Here is a 20,701-nt window from a genome sequence, read left to right as displayed (position 1 = left end):
TAGAGTAGATAGCTGCAGGACACTGGAAAACTAAAACTCATTCCTTTCCTATAAAATCAAGTTCCAATACTAGACCTATAAAAATGTGGTATGCAGTCATAAAAATATATAAATGTACTAAGGTAATAAATAATTGTGTGTATATATATATATATATATATATATATATATATATATATATATATATATATAATTATAATTAAAAAAATGAGAATAAAATATATATATATATAATATATATATATATATATATATATATATATATATATATATATATATATATATATATATATATATATATATATATATAAATTAAACCCATTTTATTTAATAATTGGTGTACTCTAGTGACTCATTCAAACCGAATGGTGTCAGGGTATTAAGTTTAAAAATCCAAAGCATTTCTTTTCTGCATAGTGTTCGGTAGGAGTGAGGGATCCATTAGAGTGGGGTGACTCTTAATAGGGATGGATCACCATCGTGATGGAGTGAAAAATGACGGGATGCACTATGGGTAACTACTTTACGTTGTATGTTTAAACGGTGATTATTCATCCTTTCTCTTAGACATTGTGTTGTTCTACCTACATATAGAAGGTCACATGGGCATTGAAGAAGGTATATAACATTTGTGGTGCTGCAGTTCATAGTGTGACGTAGTATGATTTGTTCTCTAGGGGGTGGTAGTAAGACTTGTTTTACGCAACGGATCATGGCACAGCACTTACATCTTTTAGTGCCACATTTGGATGAACCTAATTTTGAGTGTGCTTTCATTGTTTTAGTACATTGGGGTAAAGGGGGGATGAGATCTTGAGTCAATTTCGGATAAGAAGGTGATATAATGTTTTTTATAGTACGGGCTTTCCTGTAGGTAAGATTTGCAAATTTCGGGATTGTTTTGCCTATAATGGAGTCTTTCAGGAGGATATTCCAATGTTTATTAAGAATCTTTCTAATCTCAAAGTGTTGGGAATTGTAGCGTGTTACAAGGTTAAATTTCGCAATCGTGTGTTCACTTTGTTTCTTCGCCTTCCCTATCAAACTTTCCTTTTGACTTGTTCCTAAAACCCTATTTTCTGATTCCTTTAATAGATTTTTGGGGTAGCCTTTGTCTGAAAATCTCTTTTTGATGATGGCAAGCTGGTCTTTTAATACTCTATCGTCCGAACAGTTTCTCCGGATTCGTCGCATCTGGCTATATGGAATGTTGTTTTTCCATCTCTTGTGGTGGCAGCTCTTGAAATCAAGATAGCTGTTTGTATCCACCTTTGTAAAAGGTGTTCTGGTGGTAATACTATCATTAATAATCTCTAGGTCCAAGTCTAGAAACGTGGCCTTGGAGGGATCCTGTTTCAAGGTGAACGTGATGTTCCAAGTGTTTATATTGATATTGTTGACGAATTGTACCAAAGCATCCGATTCTCCATCCCATATGAGGATCAAATCGTCAATATATCTCTTATAAAATTTAATGTTCGGGTGGGTGAGCAAACAATGTTCTTTCTCAAAGGCCCCCATGAAAATATTTGCATAAGCTGGTGCAAATTTCGTACCCATTCCCGTCCCCTTACATTGTTGGTAAATAGTGTCCTGAAAATTAAAATGGTTATGGTTTAAAATAAACTGTATAGATTCTAAGATAAAATTTCTCTGGGATGAGGGCATCATCTGGTCAGTGGTGAGTGTATTTTCAATCGCTCATATCCCTAGTGTATGGGTGATGTTACTGTATAGGGAACTGCCATGAGTTGTACACTGCTCAAAAAAATAAAGGGAACACTTAAACAACACAATGTAACTCCAAGTCAATCACACTTCTGTGAAATCAAACTGTCCACTTAGGAAGCAACACTGAGTCACAATCAATTTCACATGCTGTTGTGCAAATGGGCTAGACAATAGGTGGAAATTATAGGCAATTAGCAAGACACCACCAATAAAGAAGTGGTTCTGCAGGTGGTGACCTGACCACTTCTCAGTTCCTATGCTTCCTGGCTGATGTTTTGGTCACTTTTGAATGCTGCCGGTGCTTTCACTCTAGTGGTAGCATGAGACGGAGGCTACAACCCACACAAGTGGCTCAGGTAGTGCAGCTTATCCAGGATGGCACATCAATGCGAGCTGTGGCAAGAAGGTTTGCTGTGTCTGTCAGCGTAGTGTCCAGAGCATGGAGGCGCTACCAGGAGACAGGCCAGTACATCAGGAGACGTGGAGGAGGCCGTAGGAGGGCAACAACCCAGCAGCAGGACCGCTACCTCCACCTTTGTGCAAGGAGGAGCACTGCCAGAGCCCTGCAAAATGACCTCCAGCAGGCCACAAATGTGCATGTGTCTGCTCAAACGGTCAGAAACAGACTCCATGAGGGTGATATGAGGGTCCGACGTCCACAGGTGGGGGTTGTGCTTACAGCCCAACACCGTGCAGGACGTTTGGCATTTGCCAGAAAACACCAAGATTGGCAAATTCGCCACTGGCGCCCTGTGCTCTTCACAGATGAAAGCAGGTTCACACTGAGCACATGTGACAGACTTGACAGAGTCTGGAGACGCCGTGGAGAATGTTCTGCTGCCTGCAACATCCTCCAGCATGACCGGTTTGGCATTGGGTCAGTAATGGTGTGGGTGGCATTTCTTTGGAGGGCCGCACAGCCCTCCATGTGCTCGCCAGAGGTAGCCTGACTGCCATTAGGTACCGAGATGAGATCCTCAGACCCCTTGTGAGACCATATGCTGGTGCGGTTGGCCCTGGGTTCCTCCTAATGCAAGACAATGCTAGACCTCATGTGGCTGGAGTGTGTCAGCAGTTCCTGCAAGACGAAGGCATTGATGCTATGGACTGGCCCGCCCGTTCCCCAGACCTGAATCCAATTGAGCACATCTGGGACATCACGTCTCGCTCTATCCACCAACGTCACGTTTCACCACAGACTGTCCAGGAGTTGGCAGATGCTTTAGTCCAGGTCTGGGAGGAGATCCCTCAGGAGACCGTCCGCCACCTCATCAGGAGCATGCACAGGCGTTGTAGGGAGGTCATACAGGCACGTGGAGGCCACACACACTACTGAGCCTCATTTTGACTTGTTTTAAGGACATTACATCAAAGTTGGATCAGCCTGTAGTGTGTTTTTCCACTTTTATTTTGAGGGTGACTCCAAATCCAGACCTCCATGGGTTAAAAAATTTGATTTCCATATTTTTTTTTTTATGTGATTTTGTTGTCAGCACATTCAACTATGTAAAGAACAAAGTATTTCAGAAGAATATTTAATTAATTCAGATCTAGGATGTGTTATTTTTGTGTTCCCTTTATTTTTTTGAGCAGTGTATATGTTCCCCTTTATTGTAGCCTGGCCTGTGAGACTCCTGTTACTCCGTGTCTAGGAGGAACAGGTCGTCTTACCCTGCTCCTAGCTTTAGGGATCTGCGGAGGGTTACAAGGGATCCGAGGTGTAACGGAACGCCTAGCACCCCGACCGGGTACCTCCGTCGATAGATGCTCCTTGTGCTTCCAGAGGACTCCAAGCACTCCACTCGACACCGTCAGCACTGCAGACCCCACGAACCGCCGCAGCTTGGTTGGGGTCTCACCGTCCTCCACCCACGCTGGACCCAAGACTGGGCTTCAGCTTCCAGTGGGTGAACCTCTCCTAAATCCAGAGACAGGAACCAGGAGCAAGCTCTTACAAGAGCTTATACTCAGGGGAGTATTGTGATATAGCAATCCCCAAGAGTGTAGTTATCCCATGAGCCAAACATGAGCCAAGACTTCATGAAGGTATAAAACAGGAACTCTCTTTATTTTAACACACAAGCATTTTACACACATCTTCCAACAAAGTTACCACCCCAGGGTTTTGTAAAAACAGCCAATAACCACGTACAATGCACTCAGACACTCCCACACAAAATCCTCCCCTATGTCCGTGATAGAATTACCTCACACTGGGTTGATGCAATCATCACAGACAGACGAATACACTATATCCTCTGTTCTGGAGACAACCAAGAAGTAATTAAAATATCTCTCAGGACAAAGGACATCGCCAATACACACAGAGAGACAATGGAACAGGCATCACTTACTCAAAAATAAAATGTCCCACCCTTTACATTACACATAGACATTTAACACATTCCCAGACAGCTCAAGTCTGAGTGCATATTATTAGGTGAATGGCACTCAGACAACATGAATACAATAAAATTAGCTAACTGGGTACCCTCACATAACGTACCATACAATTACACAGACAGATGATTCTGTCGCACATCTCAAAACCCCACATGTCCCCATATAGCTTCGATCTGAGCGCTCAGATGCCACAAACACAGTCAAATCGCCATGGGGGTTTAGGTTTTGCATGGGCTGATGAGAGGGCCCATAATCCTGGGGCAAGAGGCTAGTACCCAGTCCCCTCCAAAACCCAGTGGCGAGGTTGGTTTCGCCACACGAGGTTCCGGAGCATGAGCCCTCCTACCTTCAAGGTCGGCTCATGCAGCTAGGAGTCAGGGTCAGATTAGGGATGCGATAGGAGGTGACCTGCTCCCTAATTCTGTGCTCCTGGCCAAGCAGCCACCACCATCTTCCGTCATCGCACGGCTGAGGGTTTTCCCCATCCTCAGCCATGACAAGGAGGCTGCTGCCGTTCGCCAAGCTCAGCAGTGTATTCTATCCCCCGTCCCGCCTCCTGCTTTAATTTAATAGCGACACATTCATTGTTGGCAGTGGTGCGGGCAGCTTCAGAGCCCGCTCACTTCATTGGGCTCAGCGCGACCGCGTCATAGGAGCGAGGGACTCCCTCCCTCCTTCTCAACTGTCTGCGTGGGCGCTGAGCGCAATAAGAGGAGGGTCTAGTATCGAAAAAATGAACATCCTGATACCGAATCGATACTGGCATAAAAGTATTGATTGGGTATCGAAAGTTCGATACCCGAAACAACCCTAGTACAAACAGATGTGCTTATCACTACTTTCGGATATAAAAAGTTATGAGATATTGGTGCGGGATGGATCCTACCACTCAGTATCAACTGCAACTGTCGATTCTACTAAAGTAGGCGGAAGACAATCATTGGATAGATCGGAATGAGTATGAATTTCTATTCCCCCAACATCCAAATATTGCTACCTTCTATGGACTTCCTAAAAACCCAAGAGCAGAATATAAAATCAGCGATACAGTCCTAACCTCAGTATCTGAGGAAAGGGATTTAGGGGTCATTATTTCAGAAGACTTAGGCTACATTCACACGTCAGTATTTTTCTATATCCCGATTTTCGGTCCGTTTTTTGCGGATCCGTTGTTCCTGAAAATGTTTCCGTATGTCATCCGTTTTTTTGCGGATCTGCAAAAAAACGGAAACATGTATAAATTTCAATAAGCAAATAAAGTTGTTTGGATTTCTTTGAAAAAAAATAAAAAATTAAAATGTAATTTCCAGGAACGGAATCCGCATAAAACGGATGACATCCGAATATCTTCAGTTTTTTGCGGATCCATTGACTTTGTATTGTACCAGGATCCGAATTTTGCGGAAAAGAATAGGACATGTTTTATATTTAAACGGACATGCGGAACGGAACAACGGAAACGGACAGCACACATTAGTAGGCCCAGGGGCTATTCATAGTATTCAGTATATTGGGCAGACTAGATGGGCCAAATGGTTCTTATCTGCCGACACATTCTATGTTTCTATATGTGTAATTTTTTTGGTAAATAAATTCCATGAATCCATTCACAAGGTCATGCTCTTCCAGAGGTTTTTGTAAGATTATTGGGCAGTTTCTCTGCCTACAAGATATTATCACAGATGCTTGGTTTACTTTTGCAGTTCTCAAAACTGAATTGGACTCAGCAGAGATCACATGCCTCTTCTTCATAGCAAAAATGTTATAACATGAACAGAGTTGAGAAAAATACCTTAATCCTAACTTCTACAAACCTATGAATGCAGAATCAACCTAATCAAACTAATATGAAAAGTTGTTATTCTAAAAATCTTCATCTACTTGCATATTATAAGTTATACCAGCAAGAATTAGTCTTTATGTAGAAAACTAGGATTTAAATCAAGCCTTACTGACTAGTGATTTAAATCGTGATTTTAATAATTTTGATTTAAATCAAATCCACCCTGATTGTAAATGCGACGGAGCTGATTCCTTTAGCGGACATGCATACATACATACACACACACACACACACACACACACACACACACACACACACACACACACACATATACACACACACACACACACACATATACACACACACACACACACACACACACACACACACATATACATACACACACACACACACATATACACACATACACACACACACACACACATATACACACACACACACATACACACACACATATACACACATACATACACACACACACACACACACACACACATACACACACACACACACACACACATACACCCAGCTTTATTTATTAGATTAAGTTTACACTAGTGACTACCTGACATCTGATGTCTTTATTTATCAGAACTATGAAAAATGGTTTAATAGGGTGACAGAACCGCTTTAATAAGACTTGAAATTTAGGGTTAAAGGGAACAATGTTATACTGTAGATCATGGATGTCAAACTCATGGCCCTCCAGCTGTTGCAAAACTACAACTCCCAGCATTCTCCCAGCATTCCCTGATAGCTGTAGTATGCCCAGGCATGATGGGAGTTGTAGTTTTGCAACATCTGGAGGGCCACGAGTTTGACATCCATGCTAGATGGAGCAGGAGGAGCTGAGGAGATTGATGTATAGTTTTGTGAGAAAAAATTCAGCAAAACTTGTAATTTATACATTTTAAATCTCTGTTCTTTCAATTATTTGTAGTCATGTGGGAGGTCTTATTAAAGGGGTTGTGTCACAAAACCTATTCGTTATTTTTCAAACCTGCAAATGGATCTGAATTCTTTTAAAATTCCATGTAATTAAATTTGTAGTATAGCAGGTGAGCTATAATTTAAAATGCATCTGTATAGCATTGCCTGCTGTTTTTTTTGTTTTTTTGTTTTTTTGTCCATCTCACTGAGCTGGTCAAACATGCTCAGTTCAAATCTTGAAATTCCACCAGCTATACATTCTGTTAGAAGCTGTGGCAGTTACAGGCAGAGAGCTGCAGCAGAAAGGACACACCCCTAATCTGCTAGACTGAAGATAATCTAGCAGAGCGCTTCCATTTTTGAAGTGCTCATTAATATAATAGGACTGGGGAATGATGAATACACCGATCTTTGTGCTGATTGTACTCACCGCTCCCTAATTTTTCTTCTGCTTGCTCCGCATGCTGTCCTGTGACCTGCGCAAAGCGTGAGGATGTAGGTGTGCTCTGTGACCTGACACTGTGTTACATCAGGGCAAGGCAGGAGGAGAGCTTAATCTCCCCAGTGGCAGTGTCTGCAGAAGGAGAGGGGAGTTGATTAAAACTTGGGGTCTGATCTGAGATATTAAACAGAGGTGCATCTTATGGTCATGTGCATCTTATTCGCAGGTGCATGAAAAATATGGTATATTCAATCCTTTACCATAAAACTATACAGTATTAGTTTCAGCAGCTTCTCCTGCTCTATGACATGCACTAGATTTTTGTGGTGATAAGTTCCCTTTAAATTATAATTTTTCAGGGAAACGTTTAGGTGTCAGTGATATAAATAACAAAGGCTAGGTTTTCAAGGATTTATTTTTGCTCCAATCACAGACATATATTTACTTATCAGAATTTTTCTGAACTTATGTTTTTTTTATTTTAGCTGTTGCAGTGGTGATACTATCAGATACATTATGTAGTTCTCATGTATGTTATCTATCATTTTTGCCTTCTTCCTGCTGATATACAACATCCAGTATATCGAGGAAGCACAGGCTGAAGATACGACCTTGTGAGTAAACCTTTAGTGGTATTTTTAGGAGTAAGCAAGCTCACGCCATATCCTGTATGGAGTATCACGTGCCCTTGCTGCTATGCGGGCAGATCCCATCATTCACAAATTCTTGTCACACTTTAAAGGAATTGTCCAGTTTTATGATAATGATGTCCTATCCGCAGGTAAGGTTATCATTATAAGATGATGGGTGTCTTGCTCCCGGCATCCCCACTGATCAGTTGTTTGTAGGGAGCACTGCATCCTCTTGACCGTTTACCTGCACGCCGTCTCCCTTGTAGCGGCGGTGCAGTGTAATTACAAATGCTTGTCCCATTCACTTTAATACGGAGTGGGAGCTGTAATTACACTGCACCGCCTCCACAAAGCAGCACCCACATGAGCACCACAGTCCCTTCAAACGATTGATTAACGGGGGTGCCGGGTGTTAAACCCCCACCGATCTGATATTGATGACCCATCCAGAGGATAGGGCATCGATATCATGGAACTGTGACACCCCTTTAAATAAGCCATTTCTTTAAATCAGATATTTTCTGTAGATTCTGTTGTTTTCAGTCTTACCCCTATTCCCAATAGTATAACCCTCTTACAGTTTTTTAGTTCATCATTGTTCTCTGTCATATACGCCCTTTTGCTTAATACTTCTGGATGTGTTTAAGTGATGATGTCATCGGTTGATCCTCTGTAACTGCGCTAAGAATGATGATAACGCCAAGGTATTGTTATATCATGAACTGATTGTGTCATTATAGAGAAGATCCATCCATTAGGTTACTGCTACTATATGCTTGGTTGTCTCCTCAGGAGCTGACTGAGATTTCATGCCTGAGTGTTGGGGCTTCTTTCTGTGCCAGGAGCTTGGAAGTAGCATCTGTTTTTCTGCACGGAGGTCGTCCAACCAGGATGAAACAGACGGGAATGATCAGCAGGTGGATGTGTCTGATGTCATCCAGCTTGTCCCTGAAGACCAACCTGAGATGGATATACAAGCAGGTAAGTAAAGAAACAATTCAACCGATTTTTTTATTAAAAACTGCTTTCTGCAGTCAGCTGACATTGAGATCATTGTGTTCTGCAGGTTTTCAGTGGAACTGAGCAATGATTTCTATAGACAGGACTTCACGCACATGACTGTACTCAGGATCCGTGTCACACGGAGTTTACACAGTGTTTTTTTTTAGGGGATCTTTGAGAGAAAAAAAAATGGGATTCAGTGTTGCCAAAGTATTCCTCTATAAAACATCTGAAGTGCCTTGTGCATGAGGTCCTTATCACTTGAAGAATAAGCATAAAATACAACTTTGTAGATAAACCTTTGGCTGGTTCAATGCTGTTCCCAATAATACAGCGCCAAATAAAAGTAAAATGCACTGATCTCAAGACTGTGAATAACAGCGCCATACAGTGACCAAGTAACAGTACTCTATACTGCCAACATATGGCGCCTGGGGTCACCAGGCAAGTTCACAGCTGGATGCCAGGAAACCTAAAAGGTCCTTTACACTGCACAATTTAGGAAGGAAGTGTTCCTTCCCAGCAAGCGCCTGCTCATCAGTGCTCGTTCATTACTCCGGTGTTCCTATAAATGCCAGTTAGCGATTATCTGGCTAAAGCTCAGACAATGAAAGGGGCCATAGTGTGGACTATGCATGTCTTGTAGTAGAGTCCAGAAAATGGTGGAGGACCTGGGACAACTGTCAAATTTTTATTTTTTTTCCCTTCCTGCTGTAAGGTAGCTCTGAATAAATGCAGTATACATTTTTCTTTTTATGAGTCAGAATGACATAAAAAATGAAAGACGTGATACCACACCAATCTCCCCCTGGTCCTGTTCTAGCGCTCACCAGGCCCCCGCTGATCGCTCAGCCGATCACTGTCTGCAGTGGTGACCTCCCTCAGCCATTGCCCAGAGGAGTAGTCATTTCTTCTGTGTCCAGAGGGAACAGGAATTAGAGACCAGCAGGGGCCTGGGGAGCATCGGAACAGGAGCAGCAGTTGATCGGTGAGTGTCATTTCTTCTTGTTTTTTATGCCTTTCTGACGCTTAAAAAAAATAAAATAAAGATGGTAATATTACTGTTTAAACAACCCCTTTAGTTACATCCCTTTAGTTGCCTCCCTGTATATAAAAGTGGAGGTAATTGGAGGTACAGTAAGGCTTTATAGAAGCTTATAGTTACCTAGGTTATACCTATGTGTGCGTGAGGCCTTATTCGCTTACTATATGGATTCCATTTATAAGGCCATAGTCATGTGCTGAACAGTGCTCGAAGGACAGTTATAATGGGGTTCATCACGGTTCTATCAAAGTTTCCATAATTTTTGATTGCAAGAATAGTGTTACTTTCTGCTCTGTTCTTGATGTGATGGAACCCCTGACCAGTAGCGGAGGGGCGGCCTGACAAGATTAAACTTAAAGGCGTTATCCAATCCCTATAATGACCACCCATATCCCCCCACGAATGCCCGGGCCCCTCTTCTAGAGCATACTTACTTGCTACCCGGCACCTGCTCCCCTCCGGATCGCTGCATGGCCGCGGCTGTGTCTCCCCGTCGCACAAATCAAAACATCCGGCAACGGAGGGAGCAGCCAATAGCAGGCCGTGACTGTGACCAGCCTCCCTAGTTTCACCTGCTATGTTTTGATCCGCACGACGGGGAGGTGCAGCGGCGGCTCTACAGGGATCCGGAGGGACACAGGTGCCGGGGAGCAGGTAAGTATGCTCTAGAGCAGAGGTGCACAACCTGCGGCCCGGGGGCCACATACAGCCATGGACACTGCGGCCCCCAACCATCTGGTAGCAGACATGTATGTCTATGTCTTGAGGCTGCTCACATGTATCTTTCATGTATTTCTCCCATTAGATAGGAGTACTAGAAGTGTAACTAGACATTTATAGAATATACTGTATGTTCAATATGCCATAAATACAGTATTTCAGTTGGTAATACCCCTTTACATTTTATTTTCGGCTCTTTGGATTGGTTCAGGTTGACCATGTGGCCCCAACCAGAAAAGGTTGTGCATCCCTGCTCTAGAGGAGGGTCCCGGACATTCTGGGGGTTATTATAGAGACCGGATAACCCCTTTTAACTGCATTGATGATGCACAGTCTTAGGCCTCTTTCACACGACCGTTTTTTTTTTTTTCCGTTTTGCGGGCTGTTTTTTGCGGTCCGTATACGGAACCATTCATTTCAATGGTTCCGCAAAAAAAACGGAATGTTCTCCGTATGCATTCCGTATTTCTGTTTTTTCCGTTCCGTTGAAAGATAGAACATGTCCTATATTTGGCCGCAAATCACGTTCCGTGGCTCCATTAAAGTCTATGGGTCCGCCAAAAAAACGGAATGCATACGGAAATGCATTCGTATGTCTTACGTATCCGTTCCGTTTTTTGCGGAACCATCTATTGAAAATGTTATGCCCAGCCCAATTTTTTCTATGAAATTACTGTATACTGTATATGCCATATAGAAAAACGGAAACAAAAAACGGAACAACGGATCCGTTTAAAACGGATCGCAAAACACTGAAAAAGCCATACGGTCGTGTGAAAGAGGCCTTACACTGGCAGCAGTGATTGAATAGTGTCAGGCTGTGAAGGGACACCCCCCACGTGCTTGTAACAATTCATTCATTACTTCTAGGAGGAATAATAAAGGAATGGCACAACAGAGAGTCATGAGAGTAGATGCCTCAGAATTATTACATTGGGGAATACAAGTAGTTACTAAAGCAAACATGTCAGGAGAGGCGTCATTGTGTGACATGTGCATTGATCATTTTGCGACGCTTCTTGTAATTATATGAGAGCAGCTAGTTGTCAAAACTTGTCTTTAGAGCGACATCATCAACATCCATCTCGAGATGTTCTTATGCATATTACCTGGTCTCAAATAAACATAAAAAATAGTAAATGTTTGATCGGTGCCTTAAGATGTACAACAGCAACTTATTGGACTAAAGTACAACATTTGCCTGTATATATCCTAATGTTCACGTCGCCATGTTTTTATCTGCCTTGAACTGAAGTCTTCTTAGAGGAAAGTAAGAAAACAATCCTATCATTTTTAGCTAGCATCTTCCATTTATAACCCAGGCATTGTATGTTTCTGTAGGTGCCTAGACAACCTTTAAAGGGGTTCTGCACTTTGTTTTAACTGATGATCCATCCTCTGGATAGATCATCAGCTTCTGATAGGCGGGGGTCCGACACCCGGGACCTCCGCCGATCAGCTGTTTGAGAAGGGAGCGACGATCCAGCAGCGCCGCGGCCTTCTCACTGTTTACCGCCGGCCCACTGACGTCACGACTAGTATCAACTAGCGTGGGCGAGGCTAAGCTCTGTTCACTTGAATGGAGCTTAGCCCCGCCCACACTAGTTGATACTAGTCGTGACGTCAGTGGGCCGGCGGTAAACTGTGAGAAGGGCGCGGCGCTACTGGAGCGCCGCTGCCTTCTCAAACAGCTGATCGGCGGGGGTCCCGGGTGTCGGACCCCCGCCGATCAGAAAGTGATGATCTATCCAGAGGATAGATCATCAGTTAAAACAATGTGCAGAACCCCTTTAATGCAATGCTCAGGTGGGCATGGCCACTTGTTACTAGGCATTTTCTCCCTTACATTTGTGCTCTCTGGATGTAAGAAGCAGCAACAACCCCCATCAGATGGCTTAGGACGTTGTTCAATAGTAAATGACTTTAGGTTGTTCAATAAGAAAGTGATAAGCTATGGGCAACCTGGCTAATTCACTTTCTGAACGTAGCGGCTTGAGCTCAAGTTCATATGAGGTGATACTCTAGCACAGCGGTCAGCAACCTTCGGCACTCCAGATGTGTTGAAACTACAACTCCCAGCATGCTCCATTCACTTCTATGGGAGTTCTCAAAATAGCTAAGCAAGTGTGCATGCTGGGAGTCGTAGTTTCACCACAGCTGGAGTGCCGAAGGTTGCTGATCCCTGCTCTAGCAAGTATCTGAATTAGACACTGACCCGTTCGGGTTTATTTTGGTACCTGACCTCTGATTCATCACTGCAATAATGAATGATATGGCAACTCCGGCATATGTCAAGGTTTCAGTAGCCCTCTTTCACACGACCGTATGGCTTTTTCAGTGTTTTGTGGTTTGTTTTTCACGGATCCGATGTTCTGTTTTTTTGTTTCCGTTGTGTTTTTGTTTCTGTTCCGTTTTTCCGTTCAGCATATGCAGCATACAGTAATTACATAGAAAAAATTTGGCTGGGCATAAAATTTTCAATAGATGGTTCCGCAAAAACGGAACGGATACGGAATTCATACGGATGCATTTCTGTATGTGTTCCATTTTTTTTGCGGACCCATTGACTTGAATGGAGCCACGGAACGTGATTTGCGGGCAATAATAGGACATGTTCTATCTTTTAACGGAACGGAAAAACGGAAATACGGAAACGGAATGCATACGGAGTACATTCCGTTTTTTTTGCGGAACTATTGTAATGAATGGTTCCGTATACGGAAAGCAAAAAATGGCCCGTAAACAGAAGAAAAAAAATGGTTGCGTGAAAGAGGTCTTAGGGTCCATTCACACATCCGTGTGTGTTTTGCGGTTCCGCATTTTGCGGACCGCACATCGCAGGCACTAAATAAAATATGCCTAATCTTGTCCGCGGACAAGAATGGGACATGTTCTATTTTTTTACGGGAACGGAACTGCAGACCCGGAAGTGCGGATCTGCAATTCCGGATCCGAGCAGCACATCGTGCGGCCCCATAGAAATGAATGGGTCCGCAAAATGCGGAACAGAATTGCGGACGTGTGAATGGACCCTTATAATGTAAGTGGATACGACACAATGAGATCATTCATTTGATATAGTTTGATCTACAATGAGATTTCCATGTAATGTGTTCTGAGAAAAAGCCTATAGCAATGTGTATCCTGTATTCAAAGCGTATTCTTCCCACCCTGCCGATTCCCTGGACAGAATGACATGCCCTGGGATAGGAATATGATAGCGACGCCTCACATTCTTCTTGTAAGATGACATATTCATTATGATGTTGCATAATAATGTCCGTATTGTGGTCTTGGTTACAAAACCAGTGTCTGAATATCAGTGTCATCAACGTTCTCTCAGGATGCCTTATATAACGTTACTATTGGAAATGCTTTTTTTTTTTTTTTTTTTATACTTTTTCCTTTTTACAATCTGATAATGACTATTCAGAGCGGTGACGGCTCCTGTCATCAGCTCATTAACAGAATACATACTGCTGGAAATATCATCTATATTGTGCTGATGGTGAATAATTTGTAACGCTGATTCCAACAAGAACATTGTCGGGGGATTGCATTGCATGCATTTTGCCAAATAGTGGCTGTAATGTAAGTCGTCATTTCATAGGAAATCTCCACCCAAAACACATTAACAGAAAAAGTCAACTTTCAAAGGTAGTAGTCAGGAAGAAGGCATTAAGTGTGGTGAGAGGATCTACTTCAATGCGCTGTTAATGGGAAAACTGCAAAATGTTTTGGGTGGAATTGTATGTGTATGTACGGGTACCTAAGGAATAAATGTGTAAGGGCAGATTTACTAAGACTAGTGTTCCGTACAGTCTGCTGGAGCAAGAGGTGCCAAAATGTGTTGAGCAGTATGCCTCTTGGCACGTGATCTGACTGCCCATGCCCCAGAAGCAGCTATGAGCTGGCATAGATGTCAGCTATACTTTTTACTCTAGATTCTGGCATAAATTAGTGTTGAAGTGTAAAAAGTGACAGATTAAAGTATTTAAAGGGTTTCTGGCATGAGAAATCACGTTATGTAGCTGGCTGACATTAGCGATGTGCTAAGGTCAGCAGTACATAACAGTATGCTTTATAACTCTCTGCCTGCCGCCATTCTCTTAAAATAAAGACATAAAATATGCTAATGAGCTATTAGGATGTTGCTTCAGCACCTAGAGGCTCGGTCTACGCACCCTTTGGCACGCCCAGGTACAGTTGATTGACTTTCGGGTTCTCCTCAACGTCCCGTAAATCCAGCGCCTGCACCACCTGTTTAGTATTCAGCACAGGCGCAGTGAGTGAAGTACGCGCTGAGGCAACGCCCTAATAGCACCTAGAGGCTCATTAGCATATTTTAAAAGTCTTTATTTTAAGAGAACGGCAGCAGGCAGGGAGTTATAAAGCATACTGATATCTACTGCGGACATTAGCACATCGCTGTCAGCCAGCTACATAAAGTTATTTCTCATGACAGAAACCCTTTAAGAATGTGGTGCATATCGTATGCGCTAGAATCCGGGCTCAATTTGAGGAAGTATTCTGGCGCATTTTCATTAGTAAATCTGCCCCATTGTTTGGCCTCTTTAAAACTATACTTGTTCCATCCATCTGCTTTCAGCATGTTCTTTTGAGAAGGGGTCTGTGGCCTAAAAAAGCATGAACAAGGGTCCTGTGCGCCTGCTGGCATTCTGCAGAACACAGTGATGATTACATCTGCAAGATGGCACAGAGATAAGCGAACATATTAACTTGAATCAGGAAGGTCATTCATATAATTCATGCCTGTTCAGCGTCCCCTTTCATCTTTACAAAAGCATTATTTGCCTCTGCAGTTCATCTTACTTTAATTTGGTTCTAATTATATTATTATATGTTGTCTTTCTGTGTTTATCCTGCCTTGGATTATTACAGAAGATTAAAAAAAAAGGAAACAAAAAGTGCCTGTGTAGGTAGTGTCTGAGGCTTTTTATGTCTATTATGTCGCAGTCTGTTACACAACTTTATATGTTTCCACTTACTGTGTTTTACATGTACTGGTTGTGCACTTTTATAGTCTAGTTTTTACACATGCTGTGTGCTGCTGTGGTAAGCACTGAGCAGATTGGGGCAGATTTACTAATAGTGTCGTACTTTGCACTTACAATCTCAAAATACGAATTGCTGTCTTACTATTAGACAAATTTACTATTCTAGTGCATATCCTAAATTCTGCTTCCAGATTTAGACTAGAATTCTATTTGTGCGCCAAAAATTTGTCCATACACAAGAATTTGATCTGTGCACCAAAAATGTATACACCACAAATTTTTTTCATGAGCCAAACTGTGTAGTCTAATTTTACGTCACCTATAAGTTGGCGTAGTTTCATTCCAAAAATGTTGGCACCGGGGCTGCATTTAGGCCACCACCTTTTCCTGTAAAGCTACGCCCCTTTGTCGTGAAGCCATACCCATTGTCTAATGAGGTGCATGTTGGCGCGCGGAGCTGCATTTAGATCACGCCCTTACCCGTAAAGCCTCGCGCCTTTATCGCGAAGCCACACTCCTTGTCAGATGAGGCGTAAAATGCTTAAAAAAGTGTGTAAAACAGTTAGTAAATGTAATCCAAGCATGCAGCCAAAGAACTGGCACAATTTCAATAGTAAATCTGGCCCATGTTGTCCATCCACACCATCTGCCGTATTCACCATTATGATAAAAAAAAAAAACATATGCAAATGAGAAAACTAAACAGACATTATTTGCTATCTGTTCTATGATGACATCTAAAGCTTTATTTATTGGCAAAGCAGGTTTTCCAGAACAAACACATATAGTATACTGTGGTAAGCAAGGGGACGTAGCTACAGGCCGGCGCAAGTTTTTATTTTTTTTTATTTACACCAGTACATTCATATAGCAGTATGCGTGGACACGCTGCATCCTCTCATCTCTCTGAGACCACGTTTAATGGATAGTATGGGACATGTTTGTCCACAAAGCATTCATTTATAGATCGTTATTTATTGCCATTGTTTAAATTGACCTCTCCAGTGTGCAGTTGTTCTGCTTCTGTGTCACCAGATTACATTTTTGGCAAGTACATTTTTAGCATAGGACCATATTCTAGAACCGTCAGCCTTATCAATATCTACATCATCATTATTGGGTTGAATAATGTATGGATATACGGTAAATAATATATATATATTGATTCCTCCGGATGGAAGAAGGTGCAGGTAGGTGTCATGGTGGCACAGGAGCAGAGAAGCGGCAGGCTTCAAATCTGAAACATACTAAAATACAAGTCAATTCAGGGAGCAGCTCATGAATTTGTCAGGCTCTTCTCCACAGAAGACTCCTCTCTTCTAAGTTACATACAGCATGAAAAAATAAACTGAGTAAAGATTGCTGAGGTACATGGGGTCATACTACATTATACTAGGGTTTTAAGGTACAAGATATCTAATACAATACGCGAGCCTATGCTATGTAAGAGGGTCATATGCTGTTGATTGGTGTTGAGTGAATCGAAGCATCTGAAGTGGAATGCGATCCAAAGCTTAGGAAATATTTGATTTGTCACTAATCCAAATCGCTTTGCACTTTGTGGAAATGAATCAATTTTCCAAAAATGATGGCTGAAAAAAATAAAAAAAATAAAAATAAATAAAAATAAAAATATATATATATATATATATATATATATATATATATATATATATATATATACATATACACTCCCTTTATCCACTTTGCGGAGAGGCTGTCTGTGCCTTTCTTGATTGAAGAAAACCAGCCAAACGACCTGTGACAAGCAGGAAGACGTCACGACATGACCATGCTGGTCAAGTGATGTCATCACTGATGACCTCACTGTGCGCAACCAGCGTGATCACGTGGTGACGTCTTCACGCTCACTGCAGGTCCTTTGGTGGGTTTTCTTTAAGACAGGAGCGGACGGCCTCTATACAAACGGAGTGGATGAGGTGAGTATAATTATTATTTTTATTTTTTAAACCCAGATTAACTCCTGAGCACATGAATGTGAGTCTCAAATACTGAGATCAGTGTTGAACAAGGCATCTGAGAGATTAAATGATGGGGGCAGCGGGGTCGCCTATAGCCATCATTGTGTCCGCTCCATACAATGAAAACCAATTTGTGACTAAGTAATTCGTAACAAGTTGAATTTCTTGAACTAAGTTCGGTGAAGCTGCCAAATTTTTGAAAACTTCGCTCATCTCTACTGGTGATGATTATGTGGTGGTGGATTATACTTTCTCCCTATGCCAATAAGTGCATGTTTGACCACTTTGTTTCTTCCAAAACAAGGAAAAGAAATACAATTTTTTGCATTGTTAGAGGTATGCTTTACAAACTTCTTAAACTTCTGAGTCTTGCAGCCAGAAGTGGTAAAGAAGGGCTGTAGAGAACTGGCTAGTGGAGGCCCCTATACAGTGTTGCAGTGCTTGAATCTGATTATTTGAACATCCACTTTGGTTAAATGGGTGATATGGGTTTGGACTATTAATGGTCTATCGTTAGAATAGGCCATAAATATCAGATTGGTGGAGGTCCAGCTCTCATAACCCCTGCCGATCAGCTGTTTATGTGAGTTCTGCAGCTTCTTCAATGTTTGCCCCTGCCTTCCTACATGCATTCTGTCTTAGTAGCAGTGGTGCAGGGTATAGCAGCTTCATCCTACTCAGTTGAAAGGGACAAAGCTGCAGTGCCCTGCACCAGTGCTGCTATATGTACCGCAATCACCACAGCCCCTTCCAACAGCTCATCTGTAGGGCTGTGTATACAATAAATATCCAAGCAACCGCGCACTCACCACACCTGTAAACCCTGTGGTTCCCCTGCTAAAGATGATCGCAGATATACAACCACTTAAATTCAAGATAACCTTGCTTCTGGTTCTGCGGCGTATACTCTTTTTCTTATATGCAGTGCTAAATCCAGGGTATATCGGGTCAGCTTCTATACTAAGGAGCGTGCCCCAGCCAGTGTTAAAAGCTTGCGCTCTCGTGGAGCAACAAGTGACATCACTGTTTGAGCTACGGATGGCTGCGTGTGCCAAACTTCCAACGCAGGGCTGCAAAGACTTAGACTATCGCCAGTCTGATATTGATGACCAGTCCTAAGGTTAGGCCTTCTTCTAATCCCAGAAAACCCACTTATTCCTCATTTTATAGTAATGGTTTTACATCGTGAAATACAGCATAAAACGCAGTACTTAACATCAGAGTGTCCACAAAAAATAATCAGCCAGATGGTTCTCTTAAAAACCCCTGCTAAGTACTGACATGTCAGTAGTTGCTTAGGCCTCTTGCACACGGCCGTTGTGGTTCCGTGGCCGTATTGCGGGCCGCATACGGCGGTTCCGCAATACACCGGGCACCGGCCGCGTGCATTCCGCATCATGGATGCAGACCCATTAACTCGAATGGGTCCGCAAATCCGGAGATGTGGTGCGGAACGGAAGCACGGAACAGAACCCCACGGAAGCACTACTGTGGGCTTCCGTTCCGCAAAAAAAATACAACTTGTTCTATATTTTTGCGGAACAGACGGATTGCGGACCCATTCAAGTTCAATGGGTCTGCATCCATTCTGGCTGCCGCACGGACGTTGCCCGTGCATTGGGGACCGCAAATTGCGGTCCCCAATGCACGGAACGGAAAACCACAACGGCCGTGTGCAAGAGGCCTTATACTGTATGGTTCTTCCCCTCCTATCGCTGATCAGTGGTGGTAAAGTGTTATTTAAATTGTTATTGAATTACTACTACCGTTTTTGCCATCGCCACCACTCCCATCCTCTCCTTGTACTGCTTTTTAATTGTTAACCAGCTTATTCTATAAACGCTGGGCTGCCACCTCACTCCTTGCCTGAGCTTAGGTTCCTAATTTACTAGTAAATGTGTTATATCTGCCGGTTTACAGAGCTTCTGCCTGTTTGGATAGTTTCATTGCACGAACTCTGCCTGCCTTGACCTCTGCCTTCTTACTGATTACGAGTATTGGCTGACCCCTTGGTGCTTTGCACTGGTGGTCATGTATGATGTACTGGTATGCTACCAATGCAGTCAGGCCAATAAAGCTCAATGGGGAGGGCTGAGCAGCATGCTGGAACGGAGGGGGTTCGGGATGGTGAGTATATATAATTTTTTCTAACCGTTTTCCTGCCATTTATAAAAAAAAAAAAATTAAAACTTATTCAAATGTCCCTATTGTGATTGGGTAACAGTGGGTTCATGTGTCATGTCTTTTACATATGAAAGTACACTATATAAACAGTTTTGGGACACATCTCTTGCCTACTGTAGTCAGACGTTTCCTTCAGCCCCATTGCCACAGGTGTATAATATCCAGCCTGTAGCCATATAGTCTGCCTTTAAAAACATATTTGAAAGAATGGGTTGTTCTAAAGAGCTCTGAATTCCAGCATGGTACCAGTTTATAAAATTTCTTCCCTTCTAGATATCTCACAATCAACTGTGAGTGGTATTACTGCAATGTGGAAGCGTTTATGAACCATAGTAACTCAGCCATGAAGTGACAGACCATGCAAAGTTACAGAGTGGGGTCGCCAACACTCTGATTGCTCAAAAACGGCAGAGTTACAAACCTCCTTTGGCACATTAACACTAGGAGCTTTGTGGCATGGGTTTCCATAGCCAGGCAACTGCATGCAAGCCTTACATCTCCAAGCACAATGCTAGGCATCAGAGTGGTGTAAAGCACATCAACACAGGAGCAGTGGAAATGTGTCTGTGAAGTGATGAATCATGCTTCTCTAACTGGCAGTCTAATGGACGAGTCTGGGTTTGGTGAATTCTGGGGGAACGTTACCTGCCTGACTGCGTTGGGCCACCTATAAAGTTTGATAAAGGAGGGATAATGCAAAGTGGTTATCTTTCAGGGGTTGGCCTAGGCCTTTTGGTTCTATTGAAGGAAAATCTTAAAGAGGACCTTTCACCGATTATTTCACTATGAACTAACTATACAGACATGT

At 42.6% G+C, this 20,701-nt stretch overlaps 1 protein-coding gene across 3 annotated transcripts in view; it reads left to right on the top strand.

Moving 5' to 3' along the window:
- MCF2L (MCF.2 cell line derived transforming sequence like) overlaps nucleotides 1-20,701 on the top strand; it is a 345,945-nt gene that overhangs the window by 20,376 nt on the left and 304,868 nt on the right. For all 3 annotated transcript variants that reach the window (XM_040425198.1, XM_040425200.1, XM_040425197.1), the window contains exon 2: nucleotides 8,735-8,923. In XM_040425198.1, the coding sequence (XP_040281132.1) occupies nucleotides 8,752-8,923 (172 nt within the window). In that variant the 5' untranslated portion in view covers nucleotides 8,735-8,751. The remainder of the gene's footprint in view (nucleotides 1-8,734; nucleotides 8,924-20,701) is intronic.

Source organism: Bufo bufo, chromosome 3 (genome assembly GCF_905171765.1).
Source record: "Bufo bufo chromosome 3, aBufBuf1.1, whole genome shotgun sequence".
NCBI lineage: Eukaryota > Metazoa > Chordata > Amphibia > Anura > Bufonidae > Bufo > Bufo bufo.
Note: the sequence above shows the minus strand (reverse complement) of the source record. Positions and strands in the feature narration are given on the sequence as shown.